The sequence below is a fragment of the Oryzias latipes genome, chromosome 8 (assembly GCF_002234675.1).
Source record: "Oryzias latipes chromosome 8, ASM223467v1".
NCBI classification, from domain to species: Eukaryota; Metazoa; Chordata; class Actinopteri; order Beloniformes; family Adrianichthyidae; genus Oryzias; species Oryzias latipes.
The window spans coordinates 13,948,234-13,966,615 of NC_019866.2; the positions used below are offsets into that span (position 1 = coordinate 13,948,234).

At 41.5% G+C, this 18,382-nt stretch overlaps 2 protein-coding genes across 4 annotated transcripts; one reads left to right on the forward strand and one right to left on the reverse strand.

Moving 5' to 3' along the window:
- Positions 1-7,371, forward strand: gtpbp1 (GTP binding protein 1). 2 transcript variants are annotated; one of them, XM_004071501.4, is made up of 15 exons: positions 1-426; positions 1,484-1,595; positions 1,675-1,855; positions 1,945-2,128; positions 2,803-2,967; positions 3,687-3,810; positions 3,885-3,999; positions 4,085-4,229; positions 4,304-4,486; positions 4,636-4,771; positions 4,898-5,076; positions 6,023-6,184; positions 6,381-6,431; positions 6,587-6,641; positions 6,728-7,371. In XM_004071501.4, the coding sequence occupies exons 1-15, from the start codon at positions 232-234 to the stop codon at positions 6,757-6,759; spliced, it is 2,019 nt and encodes a 672-aa protein (XP_004071549.1). In that variant the 5' UTR covers positions 1-231; the 3' UTR covers positions 6,760-7,371. The 2 variants fall into 2 exon arrangements, with proteins under 2 accessions (XP_004071549.1, XP_011476599.1); XM_011478297.3 differs by lacking the exon at positions 6,381-6,431 and having other exon boundaries at positions 6-426.
- A 750-nt stretch (positions 7,372-8,121) lies between these two features.
- sgsm3 (small G protein signaling modulator 3) lies at positions 8,122-17,480 on the reverse strand. 2 transcript variants are annotated; one of them, XM_023957624.1, is made up of 22 exons: positions 17,273-17,480; positions 15,124-15,183; positions 14,843-14,915; positions 14,667-14,752; positions 14,250-14,313; positions 13,240-13,451; positions 13,047-13,154; positions 12,723-12,866; positions 12,440-12,635; positions 12,186-12,331; positions 11,797-12,024; positions 11,523-11,705; positions 11,267-11,422; positions 11,044-11,098; positions 10,907-10,956; positions 10,675-10,827; positions 10,382-10,452; positions 10,246-10,294; positions 10,081-10,166; positions 9,879-10,001; positions 9,310-9,370; positions 8,122-8,898 (listed from the first exon to the last, which is right to left on the reverse strand). In XM_023957624.1, the coding sequence occupies exons 3-22, from the start codon at positions 14,847-14,849 to the stop codon at positions 8,815-8,817; spliced, it is 2,262 nt and encodes a 753-aa protein (XP_023813392.1). In that variant the 5' UTR covers positions 14,850-14,915; positions 15,124-15,183; positions 17,273-17,480; the 3' UTR covers positions 8,122-8,814. The 2 variants fall into 2 exon arrangements, with proteins under 2 accessions (XP_023813392.1, XP_023813391.1); XM_023957623.1 differs by lacking the exon at positions 15,124-15,183.
- Positions 17,481-18,382: the final 902 nt, after the last annotated feature.

Genomic DNA, 18,382 nt, shown 5'->3' on the forward strand with positions numbered 1-18,382 from the left:
AATTATTTATAAATGTTTAAAATACAAAAAAGTACAATCTTCTAAAGTAAACCATAGTAATGCAGCTGTAATAACTGCGCTGCTGGTGTAGTGGAGAGTAGTTAACTCTCGCTAGCAACGTTAGTTTTGCTGCTGGTCCAGAACAGCGCGCGTGTCCGTGTTTGGCTGTCGCGATCACAACAATCTGCAGAGAGACACGCGTAGAATTTAGTGCTACAAGTTGGCATCAAAATGGCCTCTATAGCAGCGCCGCGGGAGCCGAGCATAACCCCAGGTTCTGTGCCGCTTTCGGATGCTTTAATACCGGCCAGTATATTTGCACCAGACCGGGCGGGAAGCGGTGACGACGCCGGGGACGAGTTGTTCGACGACGGCTGTATGGTTAACGGCGAGCCCGAGGATCGGAGGATCGACTTTAGCAGCAAGGTAAAGCAAGGCCGCTCAAAATGAATGAATGAACGAAGCACACAATAGTTCACATTTTTCTTTTTCATTGATATGAAATAACAAAAACATATACTATCATTTTCACTCTCATGTGCACCTAATATTATACTTTTTTCGAGGCCCCAGGCCGTCTTTGATAAATGTTGTAGTGAGCTTAGCCGTGGCTAGCACTAGCTTGTTTATGTCTAACATCGTCTACTCCATATATGCTACTCCAAAACAAAACAACACTAATAATTTAAAAAAAAACAAACATATCGTGTAGCTATAAAGATATGCCCGTTTCTGTCAAAATTTAGATATCAATCGGTGGTAATCTCTCAGCTAAAAACTAGTGAAAAACTATGATCTACGTGTCCAGGTCCTAAAACAGCAGATCATACGTGGATCTTTTAAGTTCTCAAATACTTTCAGAGTTTTATTTACATCATGCTGCAACTTTTTTCCATTAATCGTAAGTTTCACCATGACGCAATGTCGATTGACTAAATGTAACAGTCAGGTTATTTATTCCCGGAAACTCGAATTACACAAAACAAAAATGCATTTGATGTAACATCAGGACATTGCTCAGAGTTACATCAGTGAGGCCCTGAAGCTTTGGGACTCCTAGAGTTCAGTCATTTGTATAGGTTTCATTGTAACAAGAAGGTTAAACGTCAGTGTTTGTGTAGTTATCTTACATTTCAAGATTTCTTCATTACTATACTTGCCTCATACTGAAATCTTTTTTTTTTTTTTTTTAGCATCGATTGTTGTAAGAACATTTCTGATCACATTTGACACATCATGTTTAAAAGTAACTTTTTTTTTTTAATGTAACAACAATCTGTGCCATTTTCACTCTTTTAAGCCATTGAGTTTAATGTTAATAAGTAACATTTCATGGGAAGACAAACAGCTGCTTGAAAAAAAAAATACCTGCTAACTTTAGGAACTTTTTTATAGAATTTTAATATTAATATTAAATTAAAAGTGACTCCGTTTTTGGAATAACCATTTCTGAACTTCTCCTTTTCTTTCTGGGATCCATCAGCTCGCACTTGTTAGTCCAAACGGAGAACAGTATGACTTGTTACTCCGGCAGCTTCGGGACAGGATGGATGAGGGAAGTGGAGAGACCATCTATGTGGTTGGGATGGGTTCTGGTGAGAAACTTTCAGTTCTGCTGCAGCTTACAGACATGTGGAATTGGTCAAAGGAAATGTCTGGTGTCTTCCTCGGTAGATGGTGGTGACTGGGGACTGAATGAGAGCGATATGGAGGCCTCTGTGGCGACGGTGAGGTCTCTTTGCGAGCAGCTGGATGCCGACCTTATCCCTCTGAGAGATCGCAGCGAGGCTGCCGGCTTGGTGCGGGACTATCTGATACGACGGCGGGTGGGTGAGCTGGACTTCTTGGAGGTCAGGTGAGTACTCAAGTGCATCTGTTGTCCTTTTTAAGCGACTTTAGAGTTCAGAATACTCTCATCACATGTGGTACCCTGCTGTCCCTCAGGGTTGCAGTAGTGGGTAACGTAGATGCTGGGAAGAGCACTCTGCTAGGAGTGTTGACACACGGTGAGCTGGACAACGGCAGAGGCTTCGCCCGGCAGAAACTCTTCAGGCACAAGCATGAGATGGAGAGTGGAAGGACCAGCAGTGTGGGCAACGACATTCTGGGCTTTGACCAAGAAGGCCAGGTGAAGGACACGACAATACTAATCTTAAAATGCTCTTTAAAAGATCCACTCCAATCAAAACTGTGTCTGTTGGCGTTTTTAACATGTTCCTGTGGCATTTTTTTCTCATGATGGAGGACATATTTAAAGAAAATTAAGTTCAAGATTGCATTTCTGAGTATTTCTTTATTCAAATCGTTGTAAATCAGGAAGAGACAAAACAATGCCGTTTGAAAAAGAGTATTTGTGATGTAGAAAGCACAGTGGGCAGGCCACAAGTACCCTTCTCTGAGCTCTCAGGCAGACAGAAGGGAATGGGGGGCGGGGTCGCTCCATGCCAATAGTCCAGCCCACAACTAGGAAGCAAATTTCCTGCCACTCTGCAGAAATAGTCCAAGAAAATGACAGGTTTTCTGATTTTTGGCTAAAAACGCCATAATGCTGGTTGAAAGACCACTGAAAAACGCTTTTACAGGCCATCAAAAGGTAATCAGAGCGGATCTTTAAACATTTTTAAAATAACATGTCATGGGAAAAGGATGCATTCAATCTTATTTCAAATGAACCATAAAATTGAACCACAAGTCTATTGAAAGCAACATTAATTTAAACATAAATGACATTTTTGGGGCAGAACCAATCAAATGTTGTTGCCATCACTCTGAATCTGCTGTATCCTGCCTGTTTGTGCCCAGGTGGTGAACAAACCTGACAGTCATGGAGGAAGTCTGGACTGGACCAAAATCTGTGAGAAATCATCTAAAGTCATTACATTTATAGACTTGGCCGGCCACGAGAAGTACCTGAAGACCACCGTGTTCGGGATGACGGGACACCTCCCCGACTTCTGCATGCTCATGGTGAGAACCGGGGTGTAGGTGTTGGACCGCCGGAACACACCGGAATGTAACTTTTAGTGGGTTTTAGTGTTTTGGTCAGATCTTTGACTGTATATTAAACTGGACAGAGTGACCCCTCCCCTTCTTTGTTCCAAATAGGAAGTATCTGCTAGCTCCAAAGAGCCATTAAGAATTAAACAGCTGTTACTCAGTCATTATGTTGGTCAGAAAAAACAAATCTTGCTTTGCCACCTGTTTTTTAACATGTTCTTGCTAATCCAATTTTGTCCCCTGTACTTTTTCTGTAGTACAAGTTATTCAAGTTATACACGGACCGATCAGATCCTCAATAAAAGTATGTGGAGCCCGCCGGCCAACGTTTCAATTGACCGATTTTCAGTAGCCCAATGTCAAATAGTAGGTGTAGCGATCTCCAACAAGGTCACTCCTGATTGGCAAGTGGTTGCCAGAGAAACGCAGACTCAGACTGACTGACCAGTCACTGCTTACTGACGATGTCTGGCTCCAACATGGCAGGGTCCGTATCGCAAAAAAAAATAGCGACTTCATTTGGCCTTTTTTAGAAGTACGTCGTTTTCTATTGGTTATGTAACACTCGCTCAGTCCAGTTCTCATATACAGTCATTGAGACCGATTAGAACATGTTGGAGAGGAGATGTAACACAAACTCATACTCAATATCCTTTCAAAAACAAAATAAAATGTCTTTTTGTTTTTAGGTTGGCAGTAATGCAGGCATCGTTGGCATGACCAAAGAACACCTTGGCCTGGCTTTAGCTCTGAATGTGCCTGTTTTTGTAGTGGTAACCAAGATAGACATGTGTCCAGCTAACATCCTACAAGGTCAGCCCGCCCTCTGAGCTGTGTGCTGTTAAATGCAGTTTTTGGTGTTGAAGACCTGGTCTTCCTGCTCACAGAGACCCTAAAGCTGCTCCAGAGGTTACTGAAGTCCCCAGGCTGCAGGAAGATTCCCGTCCTGGTCCAAAACAAGGACGACGTCATCGTTGCCGCTTCAAATTTTAGCTCTGAAAGGTAAAAAGTGGGTGGAGGCTTTTTTTTTTGGAGTTTTTTAATGTTTAAAGGTAACCTGTGGGATTTGTCACCCTCCACCCTGCAGGATGTGTCCAATATTTCAAATCTCCAACGTAACTGGAGAAAACATGGACCTGCTCAAGATGTTCCTCAACCTGCTCTCCTCCAGGACGTCCTACAGGGACGATCAGCCTGCCGAGTTTCAGATAGACGATACCTACTCTGTTCCAGTAGGACTAGAACCTTCCTTTTGATTTATGTCACACCCACGAAGGCTGTACTTATGTTCATTTTCATCCTTCAGGGAGTGGGAACCGTGGTATCAGGAACTACTTTACGCGGACTCATACGTCTGAATGATACCATGTTATTGGGACCAGACCCTCTTGGGAGCTTCATCCCGATTGCTGTTAAATCGATCCATCGCAAGAGAATGCCTGTGAAGGAGGTCCGAGGAGGGCAGACCGCCTCATTCGCCCTCAAAAAGGTAGAAAAGACGAAACGCAGTTTGACCAAAGGAAAATATTCTTCTGCTTTTACTGGATAGGTTGGAAAGAGGTTTTTTAACGTCACAAAAGGTTATTTATTATCTTCTTCCTGTCTTAAAATATTTTGTCTCATGCTCCTTTTCTAAAGATCAAGCGCTCATCCATACGGAAAGGAATGGTGATGGTCTCACCAAAGCTCAACCCTCAGGCAACTTGGGAGTTTGAAGCAGAGATCCTTGTACTTCATCATCCCACTACGATATCCCCCAGATACCAGGCTATGGGTGGGTGTAGCACCTGCAGCAAATATTCTCCAGAAACTGACTCGCTACTAAGGAGTTACAGTCTTGCACCAATCTATTCATCGTTTTGTCATCCCCTGCTGATTTTCTTCCATATGTGACCGTCAGTCCACTGCGGCAGCATCAGGCAGACGGCCACCATCTTATCCATGAACAGGGACTGCTTACGGACGGGGGACAAGGCGTCGGTCCACTTCCGCTTCATCAAAACCCCCGAGTACCTGCACTGCGACCAGAGGCTGGTGTTCAGGGAGGGGCGCACCAAGGCTGTGGGGACCATCACAAAGGTGGATGTTGCAAGTGTTAAGCTGGAGCGGGGCATGTGACGGAGGTTCCTGAACGCGCCTTTAGCCCACGGTGTTCACACTGGACCATCAGGGATGGACTAGCACATGTCTGCAACCTATAGTTGGAAGAGGCTTGGTGCTAAATGTCAAAGCGGTCCAAATGCCACAAATCTCGCTCCAGGCTTTGTATGAGAGACTTGGTGTCACACAAGTCTAGCTGGGCACAAACCGCAATTATTCATTTCTCCTCCATGATCAGTTTTTGTACGTAGAGCCTGAAAACGGCTGTAAAAAGTTGTGTTGCTCCACCTTTTCACTGGAAGTGGCCACTTTAATGCACATTGTCGTGGCTCATAGTTTTATGGTTGGTTCACACCAGCTTCAGGGATTTACACTCAAGCAACCGCTTTCAATGTAAATAAGCCTGTCAGGCTTCCACGCTCAAAACTCGAGCACTCACGCGTCACTACACACGTTTTTTAATCTCTACATACAAAACAGGCATCTATTGAACACTCAATGAAAGTTTAACCAATCAGGAACACAGATTTAGTAGAGACGTCTGGGTAGAGTCCTTTTCGATTACCAGAAAATTGCTGTGGCCAGGATTAGTCACCCATGCAAGAGAGATGCTGATCTCAATATGTTTTACTTAAATAAAGGTTAAATAAAATTTTAAAAAAGTATGACACAAAGAATTTCATATATCGGAATAGAGCTGTGAAAGAAAATGCCTGAAGCACCAAACCTCTTCCAACATAGCGACGTTGTGAACAGCGTATGCTAAAAACGCTTTTAAGAACCAGCGCTGAGCCTGGTGGCAGCGGAGCGTTAGACTGAATTACTGCTTCCTGTTGAAGGATTTCCCCGTCATACCGTTAGCTGTCTTTACTCACTAAAAGAAACGCCGGCTCACAGGAAGATTTACAAATGTTTGACTTTCCAGCTCTTGCAGTCCACCAACAACATGCCATCAAACTCCAAACCCCCCCAGATCAAAATGCAGTCTACAAAAAAGACAGCAGCCCGAAAGGAGGACGGCGCCGCGGCTACTGGCGACGAAGCGCCGACGATAGCACAGCCGTCAGGCCCCAGCACGTCACAGGGGGTGAGTCCGTGAGCAGACTCGCTACTCTTTGAGTTCCACTCCCTCTTGGATGCTTTCTGCTAAACTAAAAAAACCTTCCGTCCTTCCTTTTTGTCCCGATGCTAACACCTCTGTTTGCGGTTGTTTGAATCCAAACTTTGTCACGTCACTCTTTTGCACTCTTTCCCTCCTTTGCTTACGTGGCTGGCTTACACAGGGAGAGGGGGATGATGACCCTCTGGTAAAAGAGGGCAACAAAGAGAACAAGGTAACACCATGATGTGAAAAATAACAGCAGTGTAGGGATCAAAGCAAGACGTCCGGTTGGAATTCTGGGTTTTGAAGAGACTGAATGTGAAGAAACATCGTGCGATTCCTAATCCTGACTTTGTTTTTTTTTTTTACACCGTCTTCCTTCTAAAGCCAAAGTCCGGAGGCGGCGGGAGGAGAAGAGGCGGCCAAAGGCACAAGGGCAAAGGTCAGAACAGCAGCACCAACCTTGCAGCAGCCCCCTCCTCATCTGCAACAGGAAACTGATCTCCCATCATCCCTTTCTCATTCCAGAAAGAGTCATTTCACAAACCGTAAATGATTGAGACGTTCGGAGCAAGACGGTCCGACTCCCTGCCTTTATCGCCACATTTTCGTAGCTGTCATTTCCTCTCCAAAGGGGGAACTCCTCGCACCCAAACCTTACATTTTTGTGGATTTTCATTTCAGCTGCCTTTGGTTTTGGTGATCAGTTTGGTGGGCCTCCCCTGAAAATTGAGCATTAATTTATTTTAGAAGTGAAAGCAGAGTTGTGATTGAAAGAGTGAAAAGGAATAAAAGGTCCTGGGACCTAAACGAGCAGCTATAGGTGAACCTCCCTCATGCATTCCCCAGGAAACTGAGTGCAAATCACAAGTTATTGTAGCAAAAGGTGGACAAAGAGTTTAGATACATGGAAAATCCAAGTACAGTTGTCTATTTATCTGGCATTCATGCAGAACACGTTCAAGTATTTGGAATTTACTTTCACCATTTCAGTAGTCTGTGCAGCTTCATGGATGTTTAAATGCAGCACACTCGTCAGTTTAGCAGTTGCTAATGATCATAATGCAGTGTGTTTCTCTAGTACTAATGCGTTAGGGCCTGTTGCCGTTTACATATTGTGGCATTTTGAAAATACTTTGCTGAGGGAAAAAGAATAAAGTCACTAAAACTTTTCCAAAGTGTTGCTTCTTTTTTTTTGTTTTTTTCGTGTGGAAGCTGGAGTTACCAAATGAATAGTTGTAGGGTCAAATCCAGATCAGCTTAAAGCAAATGACAAGGCAGATTATAAATTATATATATAAAAAAACAGTTTTAAACTCAGAAGTACACATTGAGAAATTCAAGAAAATGACAATTGAAATCATACATTTTACACTTGAAAGAAATATTTAATATGTAAAACAAAAAGTAGATTTTAAAATTTAACCTTAAAGTTAAGTCTTAAAGTATTTAAAGTTTGGAAAAAAAAGTATATTTGAAACCTGAAACATGATTGGACATGATTGACATCAGGTGACGTCATGTCCACTCCTAAACGACGTCTGTTGTTTGCGCCGCCCGAGTAAAATTATGCTCAACCGCGAAAACCAAAATCCTGAATTGAAACTAAAGGACTAAAACTGAAGAGTGGAAAGAAAAAAAAACATTGAAAATGTTATTCAAGTTTCACTTTTATATATTGTTTCATATTCATTTTTTTTAAAACATTTGTTAATTTTTCCATCAACTTCACAATGTCTTTAAAACAGTTTTTAATTTTTCAATTTTATTGGCTTCCAATTTTCGTACAGTAACTGGTTTTTCATTTACTGTAAGCTGGTCTGATTTGAGCAGCTCCTCTGAAAATCTCTTCTAAAATGTTCGTTTGATCCCATAACAATAATAGAGATAAAGTTTGTTTCTAAAAAAACAAAGTTCCTAAATACATTGTATTGCCCCATCAATCACAGGTCAATTTATTCATAAAAATAAGGATACAGTAGTTTTTGCAACATGTATTTATGCAACACAAAAATGATTCACTTTGTGTACATTACCTATTGTAGAGGTGTATTTCTCCTATTATTTAAGGTGGCACACACAGTTGTGAATCACTATGGTAACATGACAGCACTGAAACATTCCATCCACTTGTAGACAGAGTTTTGTTCCTCTCACTAATAACATGTTGAAGAGAACTGTTGTCTGCACTCAACACTGAGGAAATAAGACGGAACACTTTTAGGGTGATCACCTCTAAATGTGCAAGAGATGAAGAGACGACAAAGTGCTGTGTACTGAAGGAATACTGTTGCAACACAGTAGTACACAATATTCTGCACCGCATGAGTGTTTTATATATACATTTCTATAAATATGCCTTCATCTAGTAGTAGAGCTTTGAGTGCAGGGAGTGAATACAAATAAACGTTGCCATTTATATGTTAGAAGGTTGTGCTTTGGCACATCTTTGAAGAACCGGCTAGACTTTCGAAGCGTCAACAGTGGGCGTTTCCATGCCGACGGCAGGAGGAATTAATGTCTGAGTCCCGTTTTGTCTTTTTAGTCGGCATCCAAATAGACAAAAGTAAGCAGGACCACAGCAGAGGAGGATTCAACAACATGTAGTGTTTGCTTTAACCGTCAATGTCCCAGCTGAAGAGGTGATGCTTCACCAGCATGTCCTGCACTCCCTCCTTCAGAGGTTTCTGCTCTTTCTCCTGGAAACACGGAAAACCCAAAAATCACCAAACAACTTCAAAAAATGTGTCAGGGAAGATGTGAAACACAAAAAAAAAAGCTAACAAAACTGTCTGGTCACTAATGAATTAGACGAAAATGGATTTTTAAAGGCAAAAATGTCAATTACAAAGATGTTACATTACAACAGTCTGATGAGAACAATCAACTGTATCCACGAGAATAAAGTTTGTGCAAAAGCAGATCAGATCATTTATGCATCATCACAGACAAAAGGTTTAATCAAGATAAAGATTTTTTTTCTGTGGCAGCTAGTTAGAGAAACATTTGAAAACATTAATTTCCATTTTCTGTAGCAGAATGAAACCGGACGCCTCATCTAGTGGAGCAGAGCTCTATGGAGGAGGACTGTGATGACGTCCTTCACTCACCTCTTTCTTCTCAGGAAGCTCACAATCTTGAGAGAGACTGAATGCAAACTTTGATAAGACCCTGCAGAGCAAAGAATAACCATATTACTGTTCATCATCGGTTAGTCTGATTATATCAAAAACAAATCCATTCCTTAAATGCACCAAATAAATATTACAGATTGACAAATAGGCTCAGTGCTAAATATCCTGCTGACCAACAGACTGAATGCTTCCTCATCCTTAAGAAAAAGAATTTAAATGCAATGCTGAAGGGAGAAATATTGGTCTGCTAGTCTGAAAGGATATTCTCTGAGCTAAGTATGTTTGGCAGTTTCTTCAAAATGTTATTTTTGGCAGAGTTCGCATCAAAGCTGGGAAATCAACATTTTTTTTATTCTGGAAATGCAAACAATGACTGCTAGAGTGTGAAGGGAAGACACCCCACATGAAACATTTGGATTTGTTTAGCTAAAATAAAGACGATGCTTTTAAAAAACAAATTAAAATCATGCATTACTCTTCAATGATCTGACGTATTTTCCAGGTAACAGATTTGATGAGCCATTGTTGAATCGTGTGTTGAATACCTGAGCTCGCACTTGATCTGCACCCATCCAGGACTGCGAAGGAACGACCACGGGTGATACCACTTTTCTACAGCCGCCATGCTGGAGCACAAAACCTCCAACCATAAGTGCAGCACCTGCTCACTGAAGAAACATGTGGAAAGGTCTAGAAGTTCTCACCAGATTAGACAACGACAAAACATCGACAGGTTGGACAACTCACTTAAGGCCGACGCAGATAAGAGACCTAAACTTGACGTCCATCTGAGCGTGTGCGGAGTCGTGGCTCATGTTGACAGACTGCACTGCCTGAAAATAGACAACTGGTTCACTTCAGTGTGCCATTACACTAAAGGGTTTCTAACAGTGATTACATGTATCCACTTACTCTGTATAACAGCTCCTCTGGAGTGAGTACTTTCCCATCTTCATCTAACCTAATAAATGTCAAACACAAGGGCTTGTCATGTCCAATGCTGGACCATTTATAAACAATAGGTACACTAAAAACAGTTCTGAGTTACCGGTAGGTTTTACAGAGAACCAGTCTGGAGTAGACAGAGTTAAAGTCTCTCTCAACCTCTCGACTGGCAGCCTGACAAAAGAAAAAAAAAAAGACAAAAACAGTCAAATGGTTTCACTTTCATTTGATATAAACCATAGAGCTGTTAAGCAAAGATGAATGTGTTTAATGTGTTTATTATAGTTCCAATCACGCACCATATGCAGAACTTTCAAAAAAAAAAAAAAGTGTGGTGATGCGGTTATCGTCACACCCCTAATAAACCACGGAAGATTCAAATGAGGAAATATTGACCTCCTCTATGAACAGCCATGGGTGACAGGGTCCTCCCAGGATGGAGGGTTTTTTCAGTCCGTGCAGAAAGATGGCCTTCAGAGCGGGACACAGAGTCCCCCTGACCAGGTCTGTCACCGCCTCAGTGACCGAGTCATCGCCAGCTAGAGAGTACTGGAGACACGAAACAGACGTCAACACCTGGAAGCTGTCCGAGTCGGCACAATAAAACCACAAGAAAATGCATTTCTACCTCTTTGCTTCTTTCATCCAGGATCTCCACAAACTTTGCTGGAAACCAACCTGAACAATAAAATAGTGTTCATAATAATAATATTTGTATGGTTGAATGTGCTTTCTAATCTAATATTTATAATAAAGAGCACACACCTCTGAGTCCATTGAGCTCACCGACCCAGCAGTGTTCATCTTTTTGTGAGATGATCTGAGACAGGAACAGGAATGGTTTAGTGTCACATTGTTGGAGCACATAAATAGAAACACCAACAATATTTTCTTTACGATCATCTTGGTGGAACGGCTCTAAAGTTGTGACAGGTCGCAGCACTGCACAGCTTAGGTGGTTTTGTTTGGCATGCGGCTCAAAACTCACTGTGATGATGTCGTTCTTTCTGAAGCCCAGCTCGTCGTCATCGTGACGCTCAAAGTCCAGCAACGCTTTGGCCCGTCGCCGCCGGTAACGAGACACCACAAGGAAGGTTTCATGGTCTCGCTGGTGGCTCTCCATGGAATAATCTGGAGTGAGTTCCTGGAGCAACAGGAAGAACAATGTACGTGTTAAAAAGAGGCCAACTTCTTAAAGTTTTGTTGAATTGGTCGCATCAGGATGACACGGCGCGTGAACTCACAGCGCTGGAGTGACGCGGGTCTAAACAGTGGAAGTGCTCTGCAGTGCGAGCGATGGCCTCCCGAAGGGAAGCCACCAACTCAGTCTGCTTAATGTTCTTCGATTTCAGGGCTTCCGCCTCATCCTGGCCAAATAACAGAGACGTGAGAGTAGATCTTCTGCGCAGGGACTGTCTCCTCACCACCTGAAATCAATCCAGATGGGACACGGTGTTTATGGCTTCAATTTTCTGCCAAGACACCATGAAACCTTCTCCCAACACGTTCACAACAGACCTTGTTGAGATTGAGTGTTGTGTTGTTTCCGTTGTTGAGCTGCGCCTGTTCGTTCAGGATGTATGCAACGTGCTTGTGTCGCTGAGCTTCCACAGTTTCCTGCGATAATCCTCCTGCTAGCCTCATAGCCTCCCCGAGAACACTCGCCCCGTCTCTTAGCTGACTTGGCAAATCTGACAGAGTGTTAAAAATGGATGCAGAGTTCTCTGATGACACAAGCTCTTCCTCCTGGGATGTAAAGACAATTTTCAGAAAGATTAAAAAGAGACGTCTGACGTGGGTCAATTATCTAGCGGCAGCCGACTCCAGCTGTTAGCAGCCGTGACTCTCTTCCACCTAAATGCCTCCAACAACGGGGTTTCACACGGCAGGTGGTTTAGTGCCATCACCTTGATCTTCAGCATGCCCAGCGTGACCTGGAATAGAACCAGCGACCCCTGATAGAAGAGCAGATCCCAGATCCTCAGAAGCAGACGAATGTCCACCACACTGGCAAATGATGTCAGGAACCAGTGAAGTGTGATCAGCGACAACTCTGCATTATGGGAAGCAATATAGTATGAAAAAGAAAACGCACGATACTTTCACTTAGGAAGAAGAAAATGACAATAATAGAACTAAAGGGAGGACTTGAAATTCTTACCTATGTCATGCTCCTGGAGGAGGTGGTCAATAGAAGGCAAGTACTGAATGATGAGCTGGCGTAGAACCCTCTGGTCTGCCTGGACTCCTAACAGAGTTGAGGAGAAGTAGGATGGAGGAAGGAGGTCTTCGATCAGGGCGCACATCATCCACAGAGCATCTTCTTCCTCCAGAAAGAGGAGCAGGCAGGAAATAACCTGGAAGGAGGAAACAAGAGCAAGACGAACAGAGGATGAAAGTGAAATCCTGTCAAAGACCAGCATACAGTGCTGGTGCGGTCGTACCATGCCTGTCCCCTGACAGTAGCCAATGTCTGGGTAGAGCCACGCAAGGCTCCGCAGAAGCCGCCTCAGTCTCGGCACTCCAACGCTGTTCAAGGTGTTGAAACACGCGTTGGTCGGCATCGTCCGCAACAAGTCCTTCTCTATCTGAGGGGCAGAGATTTGCCAGAAACCAGAATGTCAGTGCGGTGCAAATGCCACCTCAAATTTCTATTTTAACTGGAGCTAACATGGCATTCTTTATTTTAATAAAGACGAAAGCTCAACTCAGACTTTACTTTGTAGCTACGATAATAGAAATCTAAACAAAAGAAGTAGAGATTTGACCTGTTTGGACGTACTGCTGTCATCATTAGAGCTATTCTTGACTATTTCTTTGTAGGAGATCTCTGAAGTTCTCTTCTTTTGCAGCGCTCCAGACAGACGCATCCACAGCTAACAGAGAGGACACGTCTCAGTTATTGAACACAACCCTCCAAAGGCTGCTCCCAGTTTGGAGCCGTGGGTCACGTTTACCCACCTGTGGCCTCATACTGTGAGGAATCCCACCAAGGACCAGGGAGCGCAGGCGCTCCGAGCGGGGAAGCACGGGGTCGATCAGATCCCAGGTGAGGTCGCCCACTGTGTGGTTGTGGGTGAACTCCAGGTGGGCTTGCCAGCGCAGTCGCTGCTGGGGGTCTTCCCGCTGTGGGGAACCCTCGGAGCCCAGGCAAGACTGGAGCTCCCCGTCATCTGAGCGGGAAAAGGGAAAACACATCTGATGTTGGTTTAATTGTTAAAAAATAAAAAAAGGGGATGCCTGTGTTCCAAAGAACACAAAATGATTTCAAAAAATAATCTCAGTTAAAACAACTACAATCAGTGGGGCTGCACAATATGAGGAAAACTCCTGATTTGTGATGTTAATGATCAATATTGAGATGACGATATAACTTGTGATACAAGAAAAAAAATAGCAAAACAACTAAATAAATTATTTCCGTTTTACTGCAACAGTTTAATTTAAATAAGAGTCACCATAACTTAAATTATACTTCAAATGACCCTAGTCTACATAGGAGGCGAGCATCAAACATCAAAGGACTCCATCCGATTAGTCAAATACATAAATGGATTCATTTGATTCATTATATACATCAAGCTCCGATAAGATTGTTTTAGCACATTTTAGCTCTACCAGGTTACCATTTATTACAACTTTTGCGATATTGCACAGCTTGATATCCCGATAAGGTTAAATTTGCAATTTTTTGTACAGGCCTAACAATCAGTAAATATAAAATGTGAAGCTTTTAATACCAGTAGCTTTAATGAAACATCAGTACAAAAGCTGTGTATAAAAATAAAAAAACATTATTAAAAAAAGAGAGAGGAGCCTGAACAACTGTTTGGGTCACACAAACTTAGTTGGTGTACATTATTCCCTTATATCCAGACAAGGATTTCATTCTCCTCGATTCATGAACTGCACAAATACATCATTTATTAAGCGGCATAAAAAAAACAAAGCTGGTTTTGGAGAATAAATACTTTCAGTGTTGACTTTGAAGCCAAACTCATCGTACTGAATTTCAGGCTGGTCTTTGGGATCTTTCTGTGGAGACAGAAGAAGCAGATTTCATTCTTGCTCATCCGAAAAGAACCACTTTCAAGATTGCAGAAAATGATGACAAAAAACCCAAATGATGCAACATTTTGAGGTGTTAAAGGTAGCAGTGGAACAGTCATTTCCTGAATAAAAACTATTCTAGTCAATATATTCATCGCACATTTGCAATATAAGTCAAAGGAAAATATGAGAACATTTGATTCTGCTTCATATCCACAGAAGTTGCTTTATATTTCAAAGTGATGCATTTTCGTCACACTGAAGCTTTGATCAGGTTGATATGTTTTACAGCTCGCTAAAGATACATGTGGGTAAAATGTTTAAAATAGGATTCTCACTTGATGGTATTTGGCCAAAATATCCTGAGGCCACATGCTTGGAGTGAGAGCAGAAAACGGCCCCCCAGGAGCTGGCGTATATGTACCTAACGGGGGTACAAAACATATGAAACTGTGAAAAAAAAGAAAGAAAACATCTCTTGGATTGAGACTAAACAGGCAAAACTAATTCTTACCAGACATATTTGAGGAGTGAATGGCTTTGACACGGATAAACTACAGAAGAAAGCACATCAATTGACAACCACACTGTGGAGGAAACAAAGAGTTAAAGTCAATTGTCAGACTGCTTTGACAGCAAACAGACTATGGAGTTTCCTAAATGTTTTTGAAGGATTGTAAAGAGTTTTTATCCCTCCATTCTGCTTCAAAGACAGTTGCATTAAGTGTGATCCCATTTTCAGCTGTTTTGTCCCCAACAACTGCACTTATTTCATTTACGTTTTGCATAACTCACCGCTATAGCAGAAGAAAAATCCACAAGAATGAACCAGCACTTTAAATCTGCAGAGTCCTGCTAACAGATCCAGAAGCTCTAAGTTACTTTAATGAGCTGAGAGAATCAAATAAATAATCTCAGTAGACAACAGCTCTCTCTGTGTCTGCGAGTTTTAGAGAAAACATGCCTTCTCAATTTTGTGTTACTAAACAGTCATATGACTCATGACATCAAATCCACAACAAAGAGCCTACTGATTACACATTATTTGTTTACTGGACAGTACTCTAGTTAATGTGAATACACTTCATTTTAATGTGACGCCGTTATACACCCACAATTAGGAAAATCAAAAGCTTCACTAGAACAGTTGTGAGCCCACGAACCATCAGAACAAAAGACGACAAAATGCAAGTATTGACAAAATATACAGCAAAAGACTCATGTAGCTACAACAAAAGGACAACTCGCACTTAGAAAAGGAGGCTCACCGGCGCGCAAATATCCTGCCAAAGTGACTCACTCCTGCAGCGGGCTTTCCGTTTTTGAAGAGGGAATTAGGAATTACCAAGGAGAAATCAATTTAAGGTCGGGAGGATGGCCAAGTGCTTTCAGAGAAGCTCTGCGTGAAACTCAGGGGAGTGCTGAGACGTTCAAGCTATGCCCCTGCACAAACCTAAACACTTTAATCACTCGCCAAAATAAAATAAAAACACCCCAGCATCAATAAAACCATCCTCAAAACTGTTGCCCATATTGATGGCGCAATAGAAAAATTCCACCAATAATCCGAATCAACTGACCTCAATTAGGCTCCCGTTTGGAATTCTTAAGTACTTAAAAAACAAAAAATTAAAAGAAAGAAATATTTTTTTCCCCCCTCCCTCTGAGTTGTGAGCTGGACCGTTGGTTCCCCACTTCCCAACATCCATCTCTATACGCGCTCTCCCACTAGCTTACAGTCCCAACCTAACATTAGTGTTGCAACAAAAATGGCCAGCAATATCAAAGCTATCCAGAATGGAGTGCAGCAGAGATCTTGTAGTTTGCACTTCACAGCTACAAGCTTTTTTTAGCTGTTTTTTTTTTTGTCTGCTCCGATTCACAAAGATTTAAATAAAAAAAAAAAACTCAGAAATGCAATTTCAAGATATATGTCATCAGAAAACTGCTATACAAGAAAATGTTAAAAAGACCCAAAACTCAATTTGTAAAGAAAAACATGCATCTTTTTCCAGTCAATTATGCATCAACATTCATTTATTATGCTTACTAATATTTATATTCACAATTTATGTTTTACTTTAACATTATTAAAAAAATTAAAAATAGTATCAATTATTCAAATATAAAAGCATATATTTGCTTTTTAGTAGTACATTCAGGCCAGTATATTTATATAACGATGGATCAACTGAAGCCCTTTAAAATCTAACCATCCGAATTTGACAGGAGTGGCTTTGACATCTCATGTTTGCACAGATACCAACACCCTGCTGCACTAACAGTAGTAACATCCTGCTTTAAAAGGCAGGTCAATAAAGGTGTCGTGCACAAACTCTTCAAGGAAAATCGAGACTTGTTGGGCCTCCTGGGAGCCATGGCAACGTGACCTCTGTCTTCCACTGCACCACCTCCAGTCAGTTCCTGGCAATTACCACAGTAGTGGTGACTCATTTCTCTCTCGGAACACAAACAGGCGCTCACGCATCCCATAGACCACCCCTTCCTCAACATAAAAGGAATATAAACTCATATAAAACTAAGGAACATCGATTCTTTGCGAGGAAGCAATGATTTGTGGGTGATATTCTCGTGACACAACAAGAAGCTCCTGATCATTAAACATACGAAAAGCCGAGACACATGCTGATGAACATATTATGTCTACTTTTTTTCGCATGCAAAGAAAGAAAAGAGTTAACAGCTGTTTAGTTCAGGGTACGTCTGGCAACACACGGAGAAATTACTGATTAAATCAACTACGTGTCGTGTCCACCAAATCGTAGAATAGAGGCGTCATAAACCGGTAAAAATAGCACCAAACATCTTACGTACAGTTATGGGTTGGCTTCTTCTCTATCAGCCCTAAGTGCTACATTTAGCTCTAAGCTAACAGTTCCAATCCAAACACAGCCATTTGATGCTGTCTGCTAGCATAACTTACCGTGACATTATTATTGCAAAAACACGAGGATATGATGGTTTGGGGTGAACGCTCTTGCAGTCGTTGAATACGTAAAACGCATTTTTTGTTTAACAATATCCCCTCGTTCAATTGATGATTGTTTTACGTTGTACACCTGCTACACACGACGTGTCACTTCGAAGTATCCATACGCCACCAAAGGTTTTCCTCATTCCTATTCCTGCTTTGAAAATAGTTCCACATCCCCGGAACTACATGCCCTGATAAGATATTCATCCGCAAGGAATATGTGACGCAGGCGCTTGACGTGTCCGACTTGTTCCATTCATTCTTAATAAGCAACTGGCTGCTATGTAATCAAGCCAGCTCAGTAATGGCTGGCACGATTTTTAAAAGTACGTAAATAGACTTTTTATTATATTATGTTTAAAACTGTGATCATACTTTTTTTTTGAAAATCTATATTTTGCTATCTTTTTCCCCCTATATAACGTAAAAATACTTAAATGGATCCGTTTTGTTTAATTTTTCTTCTTTCATTTTTTGTATAAGCTTTATTTAAAAACATGACCGTTGACAATATTTTAAAAGCTGTAGTACAACTCAAATCAAATATTAATACAATTTGACAACATAGATGGAATTTAATCGAATAAAAGAGCAAAAATCCCTAAATGGAACATGCAAATATTAAAGTAAATAAAAAAAGGTTTCAGCTTAGATCACATGTTAAGATTGTACTAACCATTTATTTTTGTTTTATTAACGTTTTTTGAAAGACCTCAATTAGTCCATTTTGTTAAGTATGATAAATAATTTTATTTTTTAGGTTTCTATGTGTATCAACATGTGTTTATTTTGGAAAAAACAGTTATGTTTAATGATAATATTTGTAACTAAAAAACCTGAGTGTACTTCTTACTTTCTCATCATATGGAAAAACCTACACTGCAATCAGAATAATGAAACAATGCCCCCCCCCCCATCTCTGCATTTATTGATGCATGACAACAGCATAACATGGATGTTGGAGCTGTTAATGTCACACAGTGGGAGTCCTGAATTTTAATTTCTTGTTTGCCTGCGTGGATCTGATTTGTTACACAGCCTTCCAAATGATAATCCTTT